At 42.4% G+C, this 19,564-nt stretch overlaps 1 protein-coding gene across 2 annotated transcripts in view; it reads left to right on the top strand.

Moving 5' to 3' along the window:
- The window catches only part of LAMA1 (laminin subunit alpha 1), a 166,206-nt gene that overhangs the window by 132,345 nt on the left and 14,297 nt on the right, over window positions 1-19,564 (top strand). The window contains exons 45-56 of one of the 2 annotated variants that reach the window (XM_007974613.3): window positions 377-520; window positions 1,415-1,548; window positions 3,263-3,413; window positions 4,536-4,660; window positions 10,293-10,443; window positions 11,158-11,302; window positions 11,784-11,925; window positions 14,315-14,429; window positions 14,615-14,788; window positions 16,876-17,027; window positions 17,709-17,894; window positions 19,333-19,462. In XM_007974613.3, coding sequence (XP_007972804.3) covers window positions 377-520; window positions 1,415-1,548; window positions 3,263-3,413; window positions 4,536-4,660; window positions 10,293-10,443; window positions 11,158-11,302; window positions 11,784-11,925; window positions 14,315-14,429; window positions 14,615-14,788; window positions 16,876-17,027; window positions 17,709-17,894; window positions 19,333-19,462 — 1,749 coding nt within the window. Of the gene's footprint in view, window positions 1-376; window positions 521-1,414; window positions 1,549-3,262; window positions 3,414-4,535; window positions 4,661-10,292; window positions 10,444-11,157; window positions 11,303-11,783; window positions 11,926-14,314; window positions 14,430-14,614; window positions 14,789-16,875; window positions 17,028-17,708; window positions 17,895-19,332; window positions 19,493-19,564 lie in introns of both variants that reach the window. The other variant, XM_007974614.3, reaches the window with a different exon arrangement.

The following is a 19,564-nucleotide window of genomic DNA, read 5'->3' as shown; positions in this document are numbered from 1 at the left end:
AATATCTGCTGAGTGAATAAATATATTACCTCTCCATTTATTCACTAGATGATTATCAAATATCCTCTTTGTGTCAGGCAGAAAGATTCCAGGGTGATAAAATCCTTGTCTTTAAGGAATTAAATCTTATATGAGCAAGACAGTTTCCTATATAAAATAACTTATTCAAAACTAACACTGATTTTCTCATATTTAAACACTTTACCAAATGAAATCATTTTTATTACCATCTGATATGTCACTTCATGAAACACGAACCATTGTGTATTATCAAGAGAGGAAACCTGCCTCAGTGAAAATTCATGACAGAATAGCGTTGTTGAGCTGCTGGTGTGCGTCGCCAAATGATGAGGACACTTTCATTTTCCTTCTACAGATTAAAGTCGCCGTGTCTGCAGACAGAGATTGCATCCGGGCCTACCAGCCTCAGATTTCCTCTACTAACTACAACACCTTAACACTAAATGTTAAGACACAGGAACCCGACAATCTTCTCTTCTACCTCGGTAGCAGCACCTCTGTAAGTGATGGACATTTGGAAAGCAGCACTGAATTTTTTGTGCACTTCTAGATTTTTCTGAATTTTCACTTATTTGGTGAAAAAAAAAAAAATGGGCCTTAGTGAAGTCTCTAAATCTCCCATAGGGACTAACCTTTGTTAAAATGGTAGCATTAGATTAAAAATGAGCAAACGACCAAATTGAAAGCCTGTGAGAAGGGAAGTGACATTTCTGAAGGACGCCATCTTAACTGCAGGCCCTGGGGATGGAACGTTTTTGTGATTCCCCCAGTGACCCCTGGAGTGACTATCAGAATTGTCAGGCTTCTGTCAGGTTTTTCTTGCCAAGAATTCCAGTGGTCCCCAGATGGCAAATGCCTGTGGAAGGTCTTTGATACATTGGCTGTGCCAGTGAGAACAGGTCAGAAGCCTTGGGTGTGTAGGGCAGAAAATGTTAACAAGCACATAGAGTGTCTGAAATGTCTTCAGGAGATAAGATGCAAAGCACATGCAAGCCTGTGACAGGGATGGGACCTCATGGCTCCTGTCTTACTGCATATTTCACATCCATTTCTTACCTCGGACACTGGGCAAACAAGCAAGCTCAGTGCCTTCCCTGGTGCTCCCGGTGGACTGCCTGTGACCTGCAGCGAATTTTCCTGGGGACTCTATGGGAAGTATTGAGGAGGACCATGCCAGGCACGCAGGGAGGCGCTAATGTCCCCGGGGCTGTGAGTCATGCCCCAGCTCCAGGGAGGGGACCATTTCAAACAATAGAAAATAGATTGGGGGTTTTGTTATTTATTTATTTATTTTTAAGAATAGAGAAAACACCGTAAGAATTGACTCTGTAAAGTGTGGTGGTGGTTGGCAAACAGTGTGTAAACTGATCCCCGTTCATGCCCCGCCCCCCAGTCTGATTTCCTTGCAGTGGAGATGCGGCGAGGGAAAGTAGCCTTCCTGTGGGACCTGGGCTCCGGCTCCACACGCTTGGAGTTTCCAGACTTTCCCATTGATGACAACAGATGGCACAGTATCCATGTGGCCAGGTAGTAGAGAATGTTCTCTCGAGCACCTCTCTTTTTTAAAGTGTGTCTCATAAGTAATTACACGCTTGTAACATCGTATAATAGGCTTTGAAACTTCTGGAAAGTCAGATTATAACCAAACAATACTTGGTTTAGGTTAGCTGTAGAAGTAAGCATTTGTGGCCGGTGGCTCACACCTGTAATCCCAGCACTTTGGAAGGCCGAGACGGGTGGGTCACCTGAGGTCAGGAGTTTGAGACCAGCCTGGCCAGCACGGTGAAACCCCATCTTTACTAAAAATACAAAAATTAGCTGGGCGTGGTGGTGGGTGCCTGTAATCCCAGCTACTCAAGAGGCTGAGGCAGGAGAATTGCTTGACCCCAGGAGGCAGAGGTTGCAGTGAGTGGAGGTCGCACCACTGCACTCCAGCCTGGGCGATAGAGCTAGACTCCGTCTCAAAAAACAAAGAAAAAGAAGAAATAAGCATTTGTTACAAATGACGGAGCTTCTTTTTTAAGGCTGAATAATAGTATTCCATTGTGTATATTTGTATAAAACCACATTATCCATTCGTGTATAAAACCACATTTTCTTTATCCATTGATGGTTAATCATTCCACATCATATCCAAAAATCATGACATCATTTTGCCCCTCAGAAGTATATACAACTATGATTTGACAATATATAATAAAAAGTAATTCAAAAAATTTTTTTAAATTAAGGTTTGGATTTTATTCTTACTGCAGGAGAAACAAACTTACCAAAACCAACAATCAGAAGAAGAAAAAACTGAAAAGCTTAGGTTACCTTTAGAATGTCTAAAATATCTAAAAGTTTAGGTTACCTTTAGAGACCAGGCACGGTGGCTCACTCCTGTAATCCCAGTGCTTCGGGAGGCCAAGGAGGGAGGATTGTTTGAGCAACAAGGAGTTTGAGGTTAGCCTGGACAACATAGTGAGACCCTGTCTCAAAAAAATTAAAAATGTATCCAGGCACAGTGGAGTGTGCCTGTAGTCCCAGCTACTCAGGAGGCTCAGGCAGGGAATTGCTGGAGCACAGGAGGTCGAGGCTGCAGTGAGCAATGATCACACCACTGCGTTCCAGTCTGAGTGACAGAGCAAGACCCTGCCTCTAAAAAAATTTAAAAATACAGAATGTTACTTTTAGAAAGTCTGCGTGTAAGGCAGCCAACCTGGTAAACTTCCTCAGGAGGGAGGTGTAAGTTATGGCATGGTGGACATTGCATGTGGCTGGCAGCACATTGCACGTAGACAAGGACCGAAAATAATGATGCAGGTGGGGGGGTGCATTTTCTTAAAATTCAGGCACAAAGCAGAATTCTTCCTTTTAAAATCCTTCTCCAGAGGTAATCACTTTTGAGCAGCTTTAAGTATATGTTTTCACTTTTCTATAATATTATGGTTTGTTGGGATTTTTTTTTTTTTATTTACAAAATGGGTTAGTATTTACGGAGTAGACATGTCTTCGGATACAGTTTAGCTCATGTCAAATGTTTTAAGCAGGGACGCAACGTGATGAAATTTCTGTTTCAGAAGAGCGACTCTTGAAGATTTGGGGCAGTAGGCAAGACTGGAAGCCAGGAGGCCAGCAGGGGGCGCTGTTGCAGGGCTCTTGGGGAGAAGCAGATGGTGGGTGTGAAGGAAACATGGGGATATATGTGCGCCAACTGGAAATTCTGAAAGTTCCTTTTGCAATTCTTTGTGACCCTTAGATTTGGAAACATTGGTTCACTGAGTGTAAAGGAAATGAGCTCAAATCAAAAGCCACCAGCAAAAACAAGTAAATCCCCTGGGACAGCTAATGTTCTGGATGTAAACAATTCAACACTCATGTTTGTTGGAGGTCTTGGAGGACAAATCAAGGTAACATGCTGAAAGTTCTTCTGAACAGGACTGATTGACTGATTTTACCTACGTATAAAAGTCATGGGCTGGGCGTGGTGGCTCACGCCTGTAATCCCAGCACTTTGGGAGGCTGACGCGGGCGGATCACCTGAGGTCCAGAGTTCAAGACCAGCCTGACCAACATGGAGAAACCCTGTCTCTACTAAAAATACAAAATTAGCCGGGCGTGGTGGTACATGCCTGTAATCCCAGCTACTCAGGAGGCTGAGGCAGGAGAATCACTTGAACCCTGGAAGGTAGAGAGGTTGCAGTGAGCTGAGATCGTGCCCTTGCACTCCAGCCTGGGCAACAGGAGTGAAACTCCGTCTCAAAAAAAAAAAAAAGGCATATGTTTAGATGGTTGAATATATGCTAGGCAGATGAAGATGTTTCTGCTTCTTTTGTTTTGCTGCCTGACAGTTCCTCTGCACAATTAGGCTGGTTTTGCACAGTAAAGGGTGATGCTTAATCAGTAGCATAAATGGAGAAAAAGCTAATGGCTCATCTTGCTGTTTGGGTTTCTTTCCCAGTGATGAATAGGAAATTCAATGCTCCATGTTAATTTCTGTAAGGTTTCTTTATCTCTAGTCTAGCTCTAGTTAGTGGTTGATTAATACTAATTAGTGTTGAGCAAAAAAGCCCCCCATATTTATTTTATTGTATCAGTTCTTCTCTCGCCAAATATAATTGCATTTTTTGGATCTGGGTCAATGCTCTGAAGTGGGAGTCCAGGTCTCAGGTCCAGCTGGACCCTCACTACCAATCACATTCTCTGGCTGGCTGTTTTCTCATCCGTGCAACACGGTTTTCTCCACCAACCCTAGTCACTGGGATGATCTTTAAGATCCTGCCCAGTTGTCACTCATTCAACCCTAGTCACTGAGATGATCTTTAAGATCCTGCCCAGTTGTCACTCATTCTAGGATTCCACTTCATAACTGGAAGGAAATCCAGTGATTACAAACTGGCCTTTTTTCTAATGTTGTTCTCTCAAAATTTGGATCTGTTAGATTGAAGCTCCCAGGGAGAAGTTTTGTGCACTTGGAGAATGTATTTTGCTTCGTCAGCTATATATTGGTTATGTTTGCTTGTTTGCATTAGAAATCTCCTGCTGTGAAGGTGACTCATTTTAAAGGCTGCTTGGGAGAGGCCTTCCTGAATGGAAAATCCATCGGCCTATGGAACTATATCGAAAGGGAAGGAAAGTGCCACGGGTGCTTCGGAAGGTAAGATGTCCTCATGGTTAGCACATAGTATGCCATTCTGTTAACATCTGAGAAGTGCTGAAATAATTTATTAATACATGTACATCAAGGGAGGACAGAATTTGTGATATCACTGGTAGGTGTTTAGCTGCCAATTACAAAACCATGCTTTTTTCCACACGTTTGTTGTCAAAAAAATCATCCTGTGACATTGGTATATAAAATCTACATTATATTATTATATTATATTGTCAAATGGTATAATGTAGATTAGTTACTGAGAGAAGCACGGGTATCATTTTTAATCCTTTAAAAAGAAGTGCTCTTTTTCCTATGTCTTGTATGCTTTGATCATGAATCATAAACCCTAAAAGTTTCAGACAATTTCTCGAACAACCTTCTGTCTCAGAGAGCCACAACCAAATCTTTAGAAATCACTGTACATTTTTATTTTGAAAATATCTCCGAGAATAAGAATTTTTTCATGTGTGGTCAATTTTTACAGATAAGTACTTCCCAATTCCGGACCAAGTTCTGTAATTCCAGAAATAAACTGCATTAGGAAATAGAGAAAAACGAGTATCTTTCTGCATATATTGATATAAAGGCATTCAAGGACTTAACCTTACCAAGGGCAACATCTTCACCCCCCACCCATTATTTTATAACAAAATAACTGCAACCCCTTAAGTATATAAAACCTGTTTTCCATCACTTTAGTAATTAAGACAATAAATTGCCTTTTTCCATTAGAGAAATGTAACATCTGATATAATTTCTCTTGTCTAATGGGCTGCTCTGTCCAGATGGATATCTGCAATTAACAGTGAGCAGTGGCAAGATCAGTTAAAGCAACTTACAGCACATTTAGAAACTCATGGGTGAATTTTTCATTTTGTCATTGTCAGGTCTATAGTTTAAGCCTTCTCTTTTTCCCTTTAAAAAGTTAGGACCAGGCAGGCATGGTGGCTCATGCCTGTAATCCCAGCACTTTAGGAGGCCGAGGCGGGCGGATCACCTGAGGTCAGGAGTTCGATATCAGCCTGTTCAATATGGTGAAACTCTGTCTCTACTAAAAATACAAAAATTAGCTGGGCATAGTGGCACATGCATGTAGTTCCAGCTACTTGGAAAGCTGAGGCAGGAGAATTGCTTGAACCCAGGAGGCAGAGGTTGCAGTGAGCCGAGATCGCGCCACTGCACTCCAGCATGGGTGACAGAGCAAGACTCCGTCTCAAAAAAAAAAAAGAAAAAAGAAAAAAGTTGGGACCAGAGACTTGGAGGCTTGGTGATTGTAGCCTTAGGATTGAAAAAGAATATAGGATTTGGAGTCTTGGGTTTCTCAGGCTTCTGGCCCAGGTCTCCCATCAAAATTTTTTTCCCTGACTTTGGATAATAAGTCTCTTCACCTCACTGAGGTTTGGTTTCTTTCTCCAGAAAAGAAAAATGATCATCGTACTTGTCTTACCCACCTCTATAAATCATAGGGATGAACACACAACATGATGTGTGTGAAAGTGCTTTATAAACTGGAAACACTTCACCAGTCTTCACCACTGCTCTCCTACAGTGATGTGGCTTTGCTTTATAGGTAAATGTCACAGGATTTTATTTTTTCTGACTATAAATGTGAAAAAGCATGGCTTTGTAATTGGCAACTATGATAAAAAATGCTGCTGCCTCATGAGGTAATGACATGCCCTGCTCTAGAACTTCAGTGGAATGAGCACCTGAATTCAGGCTCTCTGATCTGTCACTTTTTCCTTATCCTGTGTTTCCAGCAAGGAACTCTTCCAGCAATTAGTAATTCTAACATGAGAAACACCCCGGGCCCTAGACTCTGTCCACTTCACTGACCCCGGATCATTAACCTCACTGTTAGAAAGAGAAATGGTTAACAGAAATGAAACACTTCTAGTATGAAGAAGTCCCCCTACTTTACCTGTGACAGTATCCTCTGTTTTCATCAGTCATTTCCAGCGGTGTTTTGAAACCATTGACGGTCAAACTACAGCACCGAATGAATTGAATGATTTCCGGCTCTTCTTTTCTTGTTGGGTTGAGGAAGTCAGCTTTTTAGGTGGTCGCATGTTTTGTTCCCCTTGAAATACCTGGCCTGCCACCGGATTTCCACCCACCCTGGACCTTTGACTAGGTCAAAGATGCTGCCCTCCTGCCAACTTGAGACTGGTTGTTTGATGGAGGGCTGGCCAGCGAGCTGAGTAGTAGAACCACATTGACTCATCAGCTCAACCAAACTAGGGTCTGATTAAATATGTTTTTCTGGGGACTGAACAAATTCGCTGGCTATTCTTGTATTATATTGGCCAGCATTTCCAAAAATAGGTGTTTGTAAAGAATACTAGTTTGGTGTAGGGTATTAATAGGTATTGTGTACTGATCATAAATGTTTGGGAAACACTGAGTTAAAAAAATAAGCATGTTTCTTGGTTGCAAGGCTATCGGAGCCTTTAATTAGCATGAATATGCTAACATGTATGGTAACCTTGTCCTGGGGAGAGGCCAGAGTTGCAGCGTTTCCCAAACTCACTTGAGCTTGGACCCTTTTTGAAAAGGTACCTCTGGGTGAGGCTCACGCTTGTAATCCCAGCACTTTGGGAGGCCAAGGCAGGTGGATTGAAAAAGATTAGCCAGGCGTGGTGGCGTGCACCTGTAGTCCCCGCTACTCCGGAGGCTAAGGTGGGAGGAGCACTTGAGCCCCTGCACTTCTGCCTGGGTGACAGAGTGAGATCCTGTCTCAAAAAAAAAAGGGCATCTGGAGTTTCTTCTGCTTCATAAAACATATTTTGTGAAGTGCTGGTACAGGCACAGATTGGTGCTTTATGTCTGTTCGTAAATTGACTGAACTGTCTTCAGTTTAGGTAACATCCACCACTGCGCCCCTTCTCCTGTTAGACAAAAGCTTTAGTTCAAAGAGCTAATACCCTAATTCTAGTAACAATCCATTTTAGCAGACTTAGATTATCATTCCTTGTCCCTTTCGGTTTGTGTATAATTTGCCGTTATTAAATCACTAGTGTAGCCCATCGATGCCCTCTAAATGTTTAAAAAATGTTTGACCATTTACTCTTAAATGTGATTTATATTACCAAGTAAATGAATTGAAACCTTTTTATTCCTCTTTGAATATATTATTATACTTGTACATGGTGTCACTCTGTAATTATGAGCAATCTCTTCTGTTCTCAAAGGGCACTACAAAATTAACCACTGATTCTAACAGTCCTCATCAAAATCAATATGGAAAGGCCCTTTATGTAATTAACAGGCATAATCCTTGCGTTATTTACAAGTGGACATTGTGACTGAGTGCTGGCTACGTGGCTGGCCTTTGTCACGAGTCAGTTACCTGTGCTCCGGGCCCTCTGCTAAGTACCAGCTGTGTCCACATACATCACACGTTTGTGTCCTCAGACATCTCATGGCCTAGGGGAAAATGCCTGTATAGAAAGCAGAAGATGCATGGGCTGTGGCAAGGGGCCAGAGCTGGAGAAGCAGCGTCCCAAGCCCGAGCCAGGGTTCTCTCATGCCCTCGCGGGGTGGCAGCAGAGCACGCTAGTAGATCAGCTCAGGATTATCCAAACCTCACGAGGGAGCCCTCGGAGGATCGGGGAGGTCTGGTGATTCTTCCAGACTCACAGGGCTGAGCACTGGGGAGGGCAGACGCCCTCCTGATTACAGGCTCCCACTTGAACCTGCGGGTAATGGGGGCATTTCCAAGGCTGGAACAGAGCTGTCCACGAAGTGCTGTGATGAACCGAGCTTTCATTTGTCCTGGGCCCTGACCAAGGCAGGGACCCACTTGGGGAACAGGCACCTGGGCCGACTGTTGAGGCATGTGTGGGGAACAGTCGTGCAGGGGCTCTGGGAGAAGTTCAGGGAAGTGACTGACATGGGGACAAGCCTTCGGTCGTGTTCAGTCATCATTTCATTTGAGGCCCCCCCTCTTCGTGGCCACTTCACTCCAGCAGGCCCTGTTGAGGGAGAGAACCCAGGAGCAGAGCCCCCACCTTCTTGAGAGAGGAGGGCTCACAGGCTCTGGGGAAGGACAAAGCCCCCATGTTCGTGAGAGAGGAGGGCTCACGGGCTCTGGGGAGGGACAAAGCCCCCATGTTCTTCAGAGAGGAGGGCTCACGGGCTCTAGGGAGGGAAGGGCCATGCACTGAGGACCAAGACAGATTTCTGAAGTTTTGTTTGAAACTTGGCTTTGTGATTTCTTGGGGTGTGTCCTTGAACAAGGTACTTTACTCTTTGAGGCTCAGCTTTTCATAGGCGGAAAGGGGGACCAGCCCATCGAGGACCTCCAAACACTGCAGAATAATGAGAGAGCACATCTGCTGTGTGCCAGGCACTGTTCTAAGAACTGCCTGGGGCAGCCCTCCCAGAGAGGTTTTATGGTTATCCCTGTTTTATAGATGAAGGAAAGGGCACACAGAGAGGTTAGGTGAGTTTTCCAAGTTCACACAGCTAGTATGTTGGGGACCTGGGATTTGAACCCTGGTAGTCTAGCGCTAGAGTCTCTGTCCTCAGGCACATGAACTGTGGTTGGCCAAGAGGTAGAACAATGGAACATATGGCTAGGAAGCCAAAGGCTTAAGAATTAAAGAATTAAACCATAGTTGAAGAATTTATGCAGAGTGCATTTCTTTTAAGTTATAATTCCTCAAAGAGACCACATGATGGAAATTTTTGAAAAAGCAGGAGTGCAGGTAGTTATACATTTGAAACCTCAGGTTTCACAAAGCACTAGTTTTTGTTTTGTTTTGTGTTGTTTTATCATCCATGGAAATGATTTGACTTTACTGTTTGGTTAGACTGCCTTGCCTGGAAATGTGGCACTGAGTTTGATTGTTACACCTCTAACTTGGAAAAGTTCAAATTCTTACCCAAAAACCATCCTCATCCGAATTTCACTCTCAAGCCTTATGATATTCCAGGAAATTATTTTTGGAACATGATTCTGATCTGTTCCAGATGAATGGCTTTGTAATAGAATAGCGAGTCAAGTCAACCTTTTGCTGTCTTGGGGTAGAAGACCAGGAAACACACTCACCTGAAAATGCCCTGGGCCGTATTATATCCCTGTTGTAACCCATGTACTCATCTCTAAGTATGGGTCTTTAAGCTCATCCTGCAGATTTTTGAGGATGTCAGTGATTGTTTTTTGAAGTGATGCTTCTGTTATATGGGCACAAACTTGCTTTCCATCGTAACTCTAGTTTCCCTGAGGTATTAGTTAAAACCTCATTGGCAGAGTGAAAATGTCAATATAAAAATTATTCCGAAGACACCAGAGTTAAGAGAGGACAGTTACATTAAAGGAGATTAGAACAAACAAATCCAGTTGGTAAACTGAAATATTTATAGCAGTTATCCTCCTATAAAGAAATGTCTTTTACCACAATGAATACTGCCTACATTAACTTTATTTTCCTTATAAAGCAGTTAGGCATTTGTCTTGCATCTTCACATGGCAAAAGCATATTTTTAAATATTATCATCTACACTTGTTACGAAAGTATGGAACTAATAGCTCTACCGTGATCTTTGTGAAGGAGAACTCAGTAAGTGTGTTCTTGGTTCTTTCTGCCCTCCTGAGAATGGATTCTATTTCATCTCTTCTGCTTTGCAGCTCCCAGAATGAAGACCCTTCCTTCCATTTTGACGGGAGTGGGTACTCTGTCGTGGAGAAGTCACTTCCGGCTACCGTGACGCAGATAATCATGCTTTTTAATACCTTTTCACCGAATGGACTTCTTCTCTACCTGGGTTCATACGGCATAGTAAGAGTGTTTATGGGGCCCTAGGCCCTACTGTATATACACATTTAGATTGCTATGTGGTTGTTTATGTTTAATGAGGATTTACTAATTAAATATGTACATATGTATGCCATACAATTTTTATGTGCATATACTAGTATTAATGTATTTGTGTGCTAAACAATTTCCTCATTTAAAATTATTTATTATCATTGTAGAACCTTTAGAAAAATATAGAAGAACAGCGAGTAGAAATTGGCCTTCTAGTCTTTATAGATGTCAATTCAACATTTGTTATTAAATTTTGAGCTCAAATAATATGTCTCGTTCTGGGTTCGCTGTGACCACAGTGATGTTGTTTGAATTCCATCCATGGGAATTTCATGTTCGTGTTTGCATCTCATGTGCTGGTGATTTCTGTCTTTCAATCTTTTGGTTTTGTTTTTTAGAACTGGCCCCTTGTCAGTCTGAATGAAAAAGATACAAGGAGATTCCATTTCTCTTACTGAATTGTAGATTTTGGTAACAACGGATGGCGTTTCGTTTATCTTAGTGTAGTGTTCTAGAAAGCCTTCGTGGGCATTTTTGGTTTCATCGCCGATAGACCTCTGGCTGTGGGGCCAGATCCAGTTTTCTCAATTTGACTTTAGAAGGTTTTGGCCGTCCCTGACTGGAAGGGAAAGGGAAACTTGGGATAAAGCTATAATCTGGGGAACGGTGTTCTCTTCTTTACAGAGAGACTTTTTATCCATCGAGCTGTTCCATGGCAGAGTGAAGGTTACGACTGACCTGGGTTCAGGACCCCTTACCCTTTTGACAGACAGACGTTATAACAATGGAACCTGGTACAAAATTGCCTTCCAGCGAAACCGGAAGCAAGGTAGAGACAGATGGACTCACCAGATGTCGGCCACCCTCATAAGAATAGAAATCTTGTCAAAATCAGCAATCTCTATTCCACAGTAGTCTCCTGGGTATTGGATGATAGTCTACTTGAAAGCCAGTATTGTCTTTGGAATACTAAGCAACAGGATTCACATTTTGCTGAAGGAGTGTTATACTTGCATTTGCCTGTGATTTCCAAGTGTGTTATTTAACATTAAATGCTAAATTGGAATCAAGAATCAAATCCATTCTATTTTCTTCCACATACATACTGCTCTCATTTAGCAATGGGTATTGACTTTGATAGAGAGGATTTTCACTTGTCCTTCAATAACCAAGAACATTAGCTGATCAAATTCATAGAATCTAGAAGAATATGCCTTTGTAAATGAACTTTGTTGCCAGAAGTTTGCATTTTACCTTAACATGGAAAGGGATTTCCCTTTTCTTATCTCTTGTCTGTGCTCTCCTTTTAGGAGTCCTAGCAGTTAACGATGCCTATAACACCAGTAATAAAGAAACCAAGCAGGGCGAGACTCCGGGAGCATCTTCCGACCTTAACCGTCTAGACAAGGATCCAATTTATGTGGGTGGATTACCAAGGTCAAGAGTTGTAAGGTATGATATTAAACTGCAGAATTTTCGTGTCCCTGATTTCCAACCATATTAGCTTGCTAGGGCTGCGAATGGATTGTATCACAAACCAGGTGGCTTCAACAACAGACATTTATTATTTCCCAGTTCTAGAGACTGCAAGTCCAAAAGCAAGGTGTTGGCAGGCCTTGCTTCCTTTTGAGGGCCGCGAGAGGGAATCTGTCCCATGCTCCTAGCTTCTGGTCGCTTCACGGATTCCTTGGCCTGTGCCCTGTGTCCACATTCCCCCTTTTTATAAGGACAACAGTCACGTTGGATAAGGACTTCCCCTAATGACCTCATCCTAACTTGATTACCTCTGCAAAGACCCTTTTTCCAAATGAAGGTCACAATCACACATAGGGAGGATTAAGACTGCCATATCTTTTGGGAGGACACGGTTCAACCTGTAATCTGCTTTTATTTATTCAAAGTACTCTATGCTGTGTGATTTGAGAAGTAAAGCAGACCTTCTGCAGAAAGATTAGTGATTTTATATGTATTGCCTTTAGAACATCTGAATCCTGTTACCATGCAACATTTGGAGACCCCACTTGCTGTCATACTTGCTTTATGACTTTAATGATTTACAGAAACTGTGTGGCTGGTTCATTGTCCTCAGTTTTGTAATTTTGGTTTGTAATTAAACTCTAAGGTTCTTTCACACCATTAAAAAAAGACACTTATGAAAGTCCAATAGTTAAGGTAAGACGGCTTGCCGGGAGTGGGGTCATTAAATGTCCAAACTGGGCCATTCAGCGTAGTGGTCAGCAAATGTCCATTTGTAGCAGTGCTACAATGTCTTTAGGTCAGGTTCTTTTATAGAATCCTCTTACATGGCACAGAGCTGCAGCCATTCAGTTGCTATGATGAGCAGCCTTTCGTAGAGAGAGCCACTTCTCCACTGTGCCCCTTCTCTTTGCCAGGAATCTTGGAAAGTCCCAAAGAACACAGTTTGCAACCACAGCCACCTCCTGATCTTAGAATTGAATCCATTTAAACCTCAGTGGAGTTTGTCACTTGCTAAGTCTTACCTCCCTGCCAAGACAGAGCCAGGACTGGAAACTCTCCAGATCCCATCCCAGATTCATGCCCTGTCATGCTGGGACCAGGACTGGGGTGTTCCTGTAGCCTCAGCTATGTGGTAGTACATCTGGACTTTGCCCAGATGGCCCAGTGTAGACAATGCAGGAAAGGACAGAAGCCCATATCACGGATGTTCTCAGTAGAACGGACTTGGGTGTCATCAAAGCCAGCCTCCTCATTTACATGGAAAGAACTCGAGATCCAGAAAGGTTGAAATTTGTCCAAAATCATGTAGTTGCTTAGCGGTCCATAGCTCATTGTTCAACATGAGAAAAAAAAAATGAGGTGTGACTGTAACAGGAAAGCACGTTATTGCAAAGCTCTCCTGTGAAGAGCTGGTACAGAAGAGTGCAGCTGGGAAATGTTCGGTGGTCTCCATGATTTGGAAATGAGAGCTGGACTACATTATAGCCTGACCTTAGCCAGGAGTGTGGAGACTTCTGGTAAGAAAAACATGATATCGACTTGAACATTGAGAAATAGAGTTTCGGATAGTCCCAGACTTTACCACATGCAGTTACTTCCTTTAGGACAAAGTTCATGGATATGCAACGTAAACAACAGCCAATGACTTCCTTTTTTAGCAGTCAGATCCTGGGAAATGCATTACCTGCACTGGTCCCCACGGGAAGCAAGCATTCTGCTCTACATGGAGACTGGATTTGAATTGGTGTGCTACAAGGCACTGTGCACTGTCTTTCTTATAACTGGCCTGTGTTTTCTGTAGGTAGCCATCCAAGTAGCCAAACTCACTAAGTTTGATCCCTTTCTCTAGTCCTAAGGAGAGTAGGAGAGTACTTGTTTGACCTAAAGTTCTCACTATCAATATTGTTCTTAGAGGGAGGCCAAGAGATTTCTGCAGAGTAACACATGGAAACAGGTTTTCCAGAAGTATAGGGTTTTTTTTTTTTCCTTTTTCTTTTTTTGGGGGGCAGGATCTTGCTCTGTCACCCAGGCTGGAGTGCAGTGGAACAATCATGGCTCATTGCAGCGGAACAATCCTGGCTCATTGCAGCCTCAAACTCATCCTGCCTCCGTCTCTGGGACTACAAGTGCATGCTACCATGACTGGCTAATTTTTTATTTTTTGTAGAGACAGGGTCTCACTATGTTGCCCAGACTTGTCTCAAACTCATGGGCTCAGGTGATCCTCCCACCTCAGCCTCCCAAAGTGCTGGGATTACAGGCATGAGTCACTGTGCCTTGCCCAGTGGCTTTGTATTCCTTCGTTCAAAAATGGAATTTAAAAATCCAAATTTTGTGGTTGTTCTCATGCCCTTCCCTACAGGAGAGGTGTCACCACCAAAAGCTTTGTGGGCTGCATCAAGAACCTGGAAATATCCAGATCAACCTTTGACTTACTCAGAAATTCCTATGGAGTGAGAAAAGGCTGCTTACTGGAGGTAGGAAACATTGTTATTAATATTCACATGAGTTTCCTTAAGTGTTCATTGATTTATCAACATCCTAAGGCAACAAACCAGTGGGGATAGGAAAGAGATGATGGGGAGACCAGTAGTGTCCTCCCCACGGGAGGTTTGGCCACAGCTGGGAACTCACCGTGCTGTTTCATCTCCTCTATGACCAGCCCATCCGGAGTGTTAGCTTCTTAAAAGGCGGCTACATTGAATTGCCACCCAAGTCTTTGTCACCAGAATCGGAATGGCTGGTAACATTTGCCACCAAGAACAGCAGTGGCATCATCCTGGCTGCCCTCGGCGGGGATGCGAAGAAGCAGCGCGATCGTGAGGAGTCACACGTGGTGAGTAGGTGCTCCTGAGCCCCAGTCTCAGGAAACGACTTCGGGAAACAATGAATGGAAAATGACGGACTCATAAACATTTATTGTCGCTGTGTTCCTGGTTGTTTATGGATGTGCATTTTCAAAAAGTAAAAGTTATTATTGCTGAATGTCGTCCCCTTATGAATCAATGATTTCTTATATTGCATAATCCATCTTCCTTGTCTAGTGACTAAGGAAAAAGTTATTTGCTATCTACCTCTAATTTTTTAAAAACTCATTCAGAAAGCATATACTGAGTTTTCTTCCCCATATTGTGGTCATTTCTCTTCATTCCAAGGCTAAAACAGCAGTCCTTAAATCCTGTTGAGGTCTTCAGTCTACTGCTGGATGAAGCAAGATTTTCTTTATCTATTATAGGATTGAAAGGAGCAGCAAGAGAAATGTGGCCTGTAATAAGCACAGTAAACTAACATGGGACAGAAGAGCAATGACAACCATTTTCCTTATTTATATTCCATTTCAAGAGCATAGGTGATATTTCCCCCATCCTCTGCTCAAATTTGTGTCTATCACATGATTTGAAGAGACTTTACAGAATGTTAGCACACGGTCTTAATCAAGTTGAGTTCATGCAGGTAAAATCTGTAGAATGCCACCTTGTACTCCGCAAGGTACTTTACAGACATTGCTGTGTAATTATCACAACCTTGCTGCAAGGGGAATGCTGCTACATTTTGCTGAGGAAGAAATGTGTTCAGAGAGCCTGGTAAACCTGCTCGAGGTCACACCGCTGGTATGAGTCAGAGTCAGGACTGGAACACCAGTTTGCAGAACCCAAACATGTCATGACATACTAGGGGAAGGGCTAACAGTGACTAAGACTGGTTAATGAGCTCCATTGATCTCTCTCTTTTTTTTTTTAAATTGAGCTGAAATGTATATAACCTAAAATCAACCATTTCAAAGTGAACAATTCAGCAGCATTTAGTGCATGCACAATGTTACAAGGCCACCTTTTCTATCTGGTTGCAAACATTTTCATCACTCAAAATAAAAGCCTGTGCCATTAATTAGTCACTCCCCATTCTCCTCTCTCCCCACCCCTGGCAACCACCAATTTGCTTTCCGTCTCTATAGATGGATTTACCTATTCTAGATATTTCGTACAAATGGAATCATAGGATGTCTTGCATCTTTCACTTAGCATTTGTTTGAAGTTCATCCCCATTGCAGTATGGATCAGTGCTTCATTCTTTTTTACAGCTGAGTAACATTCCACTGTATGTACATACCACAGTTCGTTCATCAGTTACTTCATGGATAAACTTTGGGGCATTTCTGCCTTTTAGCTGTTATGAATAAATGCTGCTATGAACATAGGTGGATAAGTATTTGTTTGAGTCCTTGTCTTCAGTTCTTCTGTGTATGTATTTAGGAGTGGAATCACTGGTTATATGGTAATTCTATGTTTAACTTTTTGAGGAACTGCCAAACTTTTTCTCCATTAGTGTTAGTAAGGTTACTTTCAAATCAAAGTGTGCTTACTTAGTCAGCAAAAATGAATGATATTAGCCATTGCTAGCAAGAGTGTTGTGAGACGCTCACATTCCAATCCTTCTGGTATATAAACTACCTTTTTCCAATGTCTAAAAAAAATTTAAAACTTTAAATATTTTCACATCCTTCAAATGTTTAATTCTACTTTTCATAATGTTAGAAACATCATCACAGGCAACACAATTAAATATTCATATGTATGGTAATAAAAAGTTGGAAACTACTTTAAATTTCATGGATAAAAAGACAAATTACAATATACCTACTTGTTGGTATCTAATGTAGCAATAAACAATAAGTATGAGGCAATGCAGAAATGGAAATCTTTGACATCTTCAGTGATAATAGCATAATGCGGAACATAAATTATATGAACAGAGATTAGAAAGTAACATACAAAATTTAAAATTGTGACAGCTGATGAGATTCTTAAGGAATTGCTCTACTCACTTGATGTTAATCTCCTCACATTATCTTCATAAGACGAAAGTTTTCTAAATCACATAGTGATGTGTTTTGTCGGGAAATTCTCTATGCAACCTCCGCAGCCCTTCTTTTCCATCATGCTGATTGGAGGCAACATCGAGGTACATGTCAATCCTGGGGATGGCACAGGCCTGAGAAAAGCTCTCCTGCACGCTCCCACGGGTACATGCAGCGACGGACGAGCACATTCCATCTCCTTGGTCAGGAATCGGAGGTACTTGTACACGGCAAGGCAGTGTGTAATAAGGGTGTGGTGAGCTTAGAGGGAATGTGGAAAGAACCTTGCGGTGGTGCCCTGGGCAGCTAGATAACTGGGGTCATCGGCATCCAAATAATTCTAGAATCTTGCTAGGATTGTTTCCTGGGAACCAATTTCATCTGCTTTGTAGTAAGATACTTGTAGAATTTTTATAATTAAACAACTTTAACTCTGCCCTTTACTGGGGCCCAGCATAAATTATCTTTACACTGGATTGATTCTGTGGCAAATAGTACTACCCTATTAGTAAATAGTATTATATTAATAGTAAATAGCATTATATCAACATTCCTGTATATTCCCCTCCAAAACTGTAGACTGAATGCTTTAAAAGCATACTGGGCATCTTCATCATAGGTAAAAAGGTTTTTTTAAAAAAAAAAAAAAGAAAACCTCTCCAAAAAGCAATCTCATTCAATGGATATTTAATAACATTCCATTCGTTTCTGAAAAATGTTTAATTGTGAGTTTTAATTTTCAAGATTCACCTTTTTGGTCACAGACAGTATCTTGTTAAAATGCACCTTTAGGGAACGTTTATTTTCAGTGAGAATCTGTAGGAATTATGAACTAAAATGGAATTATTATTTCATTATGTTTAAAGCTTTTCATTTATTTTCTCTGTTGGACTTTTAGAATTATCACTGTCCAATTGGATGAGAACAATCCTGTGGAAATGAAGTTGGGCCCATTAGTAGAAAGCAGGACAATAAATATGTCCAATCTGTACATCGGGGGAATTCCAGAGGGAGAGGGGACATCGCTGCTCACAACGAGAAGATCGTTCCATGGCTGTATCAAAGACCTGATCTTTAATTTGGAGTAAGTGTACCTGCTGTCTGAATGTTCTTGCACTTTCTGATCTTTCATGGTGAGTGCTAACATTAATCTGAAATCTAATTTTACTGTTTGAGATTGAAAATTTTACAAGTTCCCGAATAATGAGTGAACCCCATTATTCTATCATGAAAGGCTCCCCAAATGGATTTTAGTGGATTAGAATGTTAGACAGATCTGGTCATCATACTTTAAAAACCATCGCTAAACATTAGCTCTCTGTGACTGTCCATAAAGAGCTGGGATTTAAATACATTTTTGACATGCATTTGAAGGAACATAGGGATTTTGTGATGTAAGTCTCTTGCTGTCTTGAGAGCATTGCTTTGAAGGAGCTGTTGACTACAGGGTTACTAGCAGCTTCAGGTTGTTAATGGCTTCTCCCAAGACAATCACTGTATAATTAAGAACTGGAAGCCTCCATTCCCTGTGCGGAGCTCATAATGAGGAAGAGAACTGACATGTGCCCATGAGCAGTTCATTCCTCCTTGCTCATCCTCTGCCTCTGGACAGGGTGCTGATGGGAGACAAGCTGTGCGCTGGGACCAGCATCTGCCCAGGAGAACCTGGAAGTGCCCTGGGCATCAGGAAATTGAAGCTCCCTCCTGGCTGGGTCACTGACTTGCCTAGTGACCTTGAACAAGGACTTGGATCTTTCATGGTCACAGTGTCTTCTTCTCTGTGAAATTACCTCTTAGGACTCCCTGAAATTTGCAAGAGTAAAACCTAGCGTTGGGTTTCAATACAATCATAATGTCAGAGCTCTGGTTTAGATTTTTGTACAGGTGTATGTTTATTCCCCTAGGTGTCTGTTCATTCATTCATTCATTCATTCATTCATTCATGAGGCATCTTCATGCTCCTGAAAGTCATGGGGTTGTGGACTCGGTAGAGCAGAAACGTTTCTGTGAAGTTCCCAGCTGTGCCTGGGAAAGCGCCAGGGGGACCTGTGTGGGCACAGGACACAGCACAGGAGCTGCAGAGTGGTGGTGCACGTGACAGGCGTGACCCACGACCTCCTGGCGAGGGGAAGCATGTAAACGAGAAGTCAGTGTTTCGTGGAGGTCACCGTGCAGCGCTTGGGAACTAGAGACAAAAACGTGTCCCTGCAGCAATCCAGTCAAGGCTGCAGGAGGAGGCGACAGCATCAAAGCCGACCTGGGGGGTGCTCAGGAATGGCCAGGGTCTAACATGGGGATATGCTAGGCTGGGTGCCATTGCAAGCAGAAGCATCAGACAAGAAATATCTAAGATAACATGTCTGGACTCCGAGTCACAGTGAAGGATTGGCACTTTGGTTACTCTTAGAGAAATATATACATGGTTTTTAATTGATTTTCATTGTACAGTTATCAGATAACTTGGGTTCGTGGACTGGTTTGTGATAGCCTAATTTTGAAAACACTCTCTTGTTTCTGCCTAGACTTTTGGATTTCAACAGTGCAGTTGGCCATGAGCAAGTCGACTTGGACACCTGCTGGCTGTCAGAAAGGCCTAAGCCGGCTCCCGATGCAGAGGACAGCGAGCTCTTGCCAGAGCCCCGGGCTTTTCCAGTAGGAGCGGCTTCCTTTACTATCAGTCAGGTCCAGTCAGCAAAGGAGGGCCCAGGACAGAGGGAGTTAAAATGGGGCCTTGCTGTAAAGGTGCTGCGAGAG

Source organism: Chlorocebus sabaeus, chromosome 18 (assembly GCF_047675955.1).
Source record: "Chlorocebus sabaeus isolate Y175 chromosome 18, mChlSab1.0.hap1, whole genome shotgun sequence".
NCBI lineage: Eukaryota > Metazoa > Chordata > Mammalia > Primates > Cercopithecidae > Chlorocebus > Chlorocebus sabaeus.
This window is presented reverse-complemented; position numbering and strand designations above follow the sequence as displayed.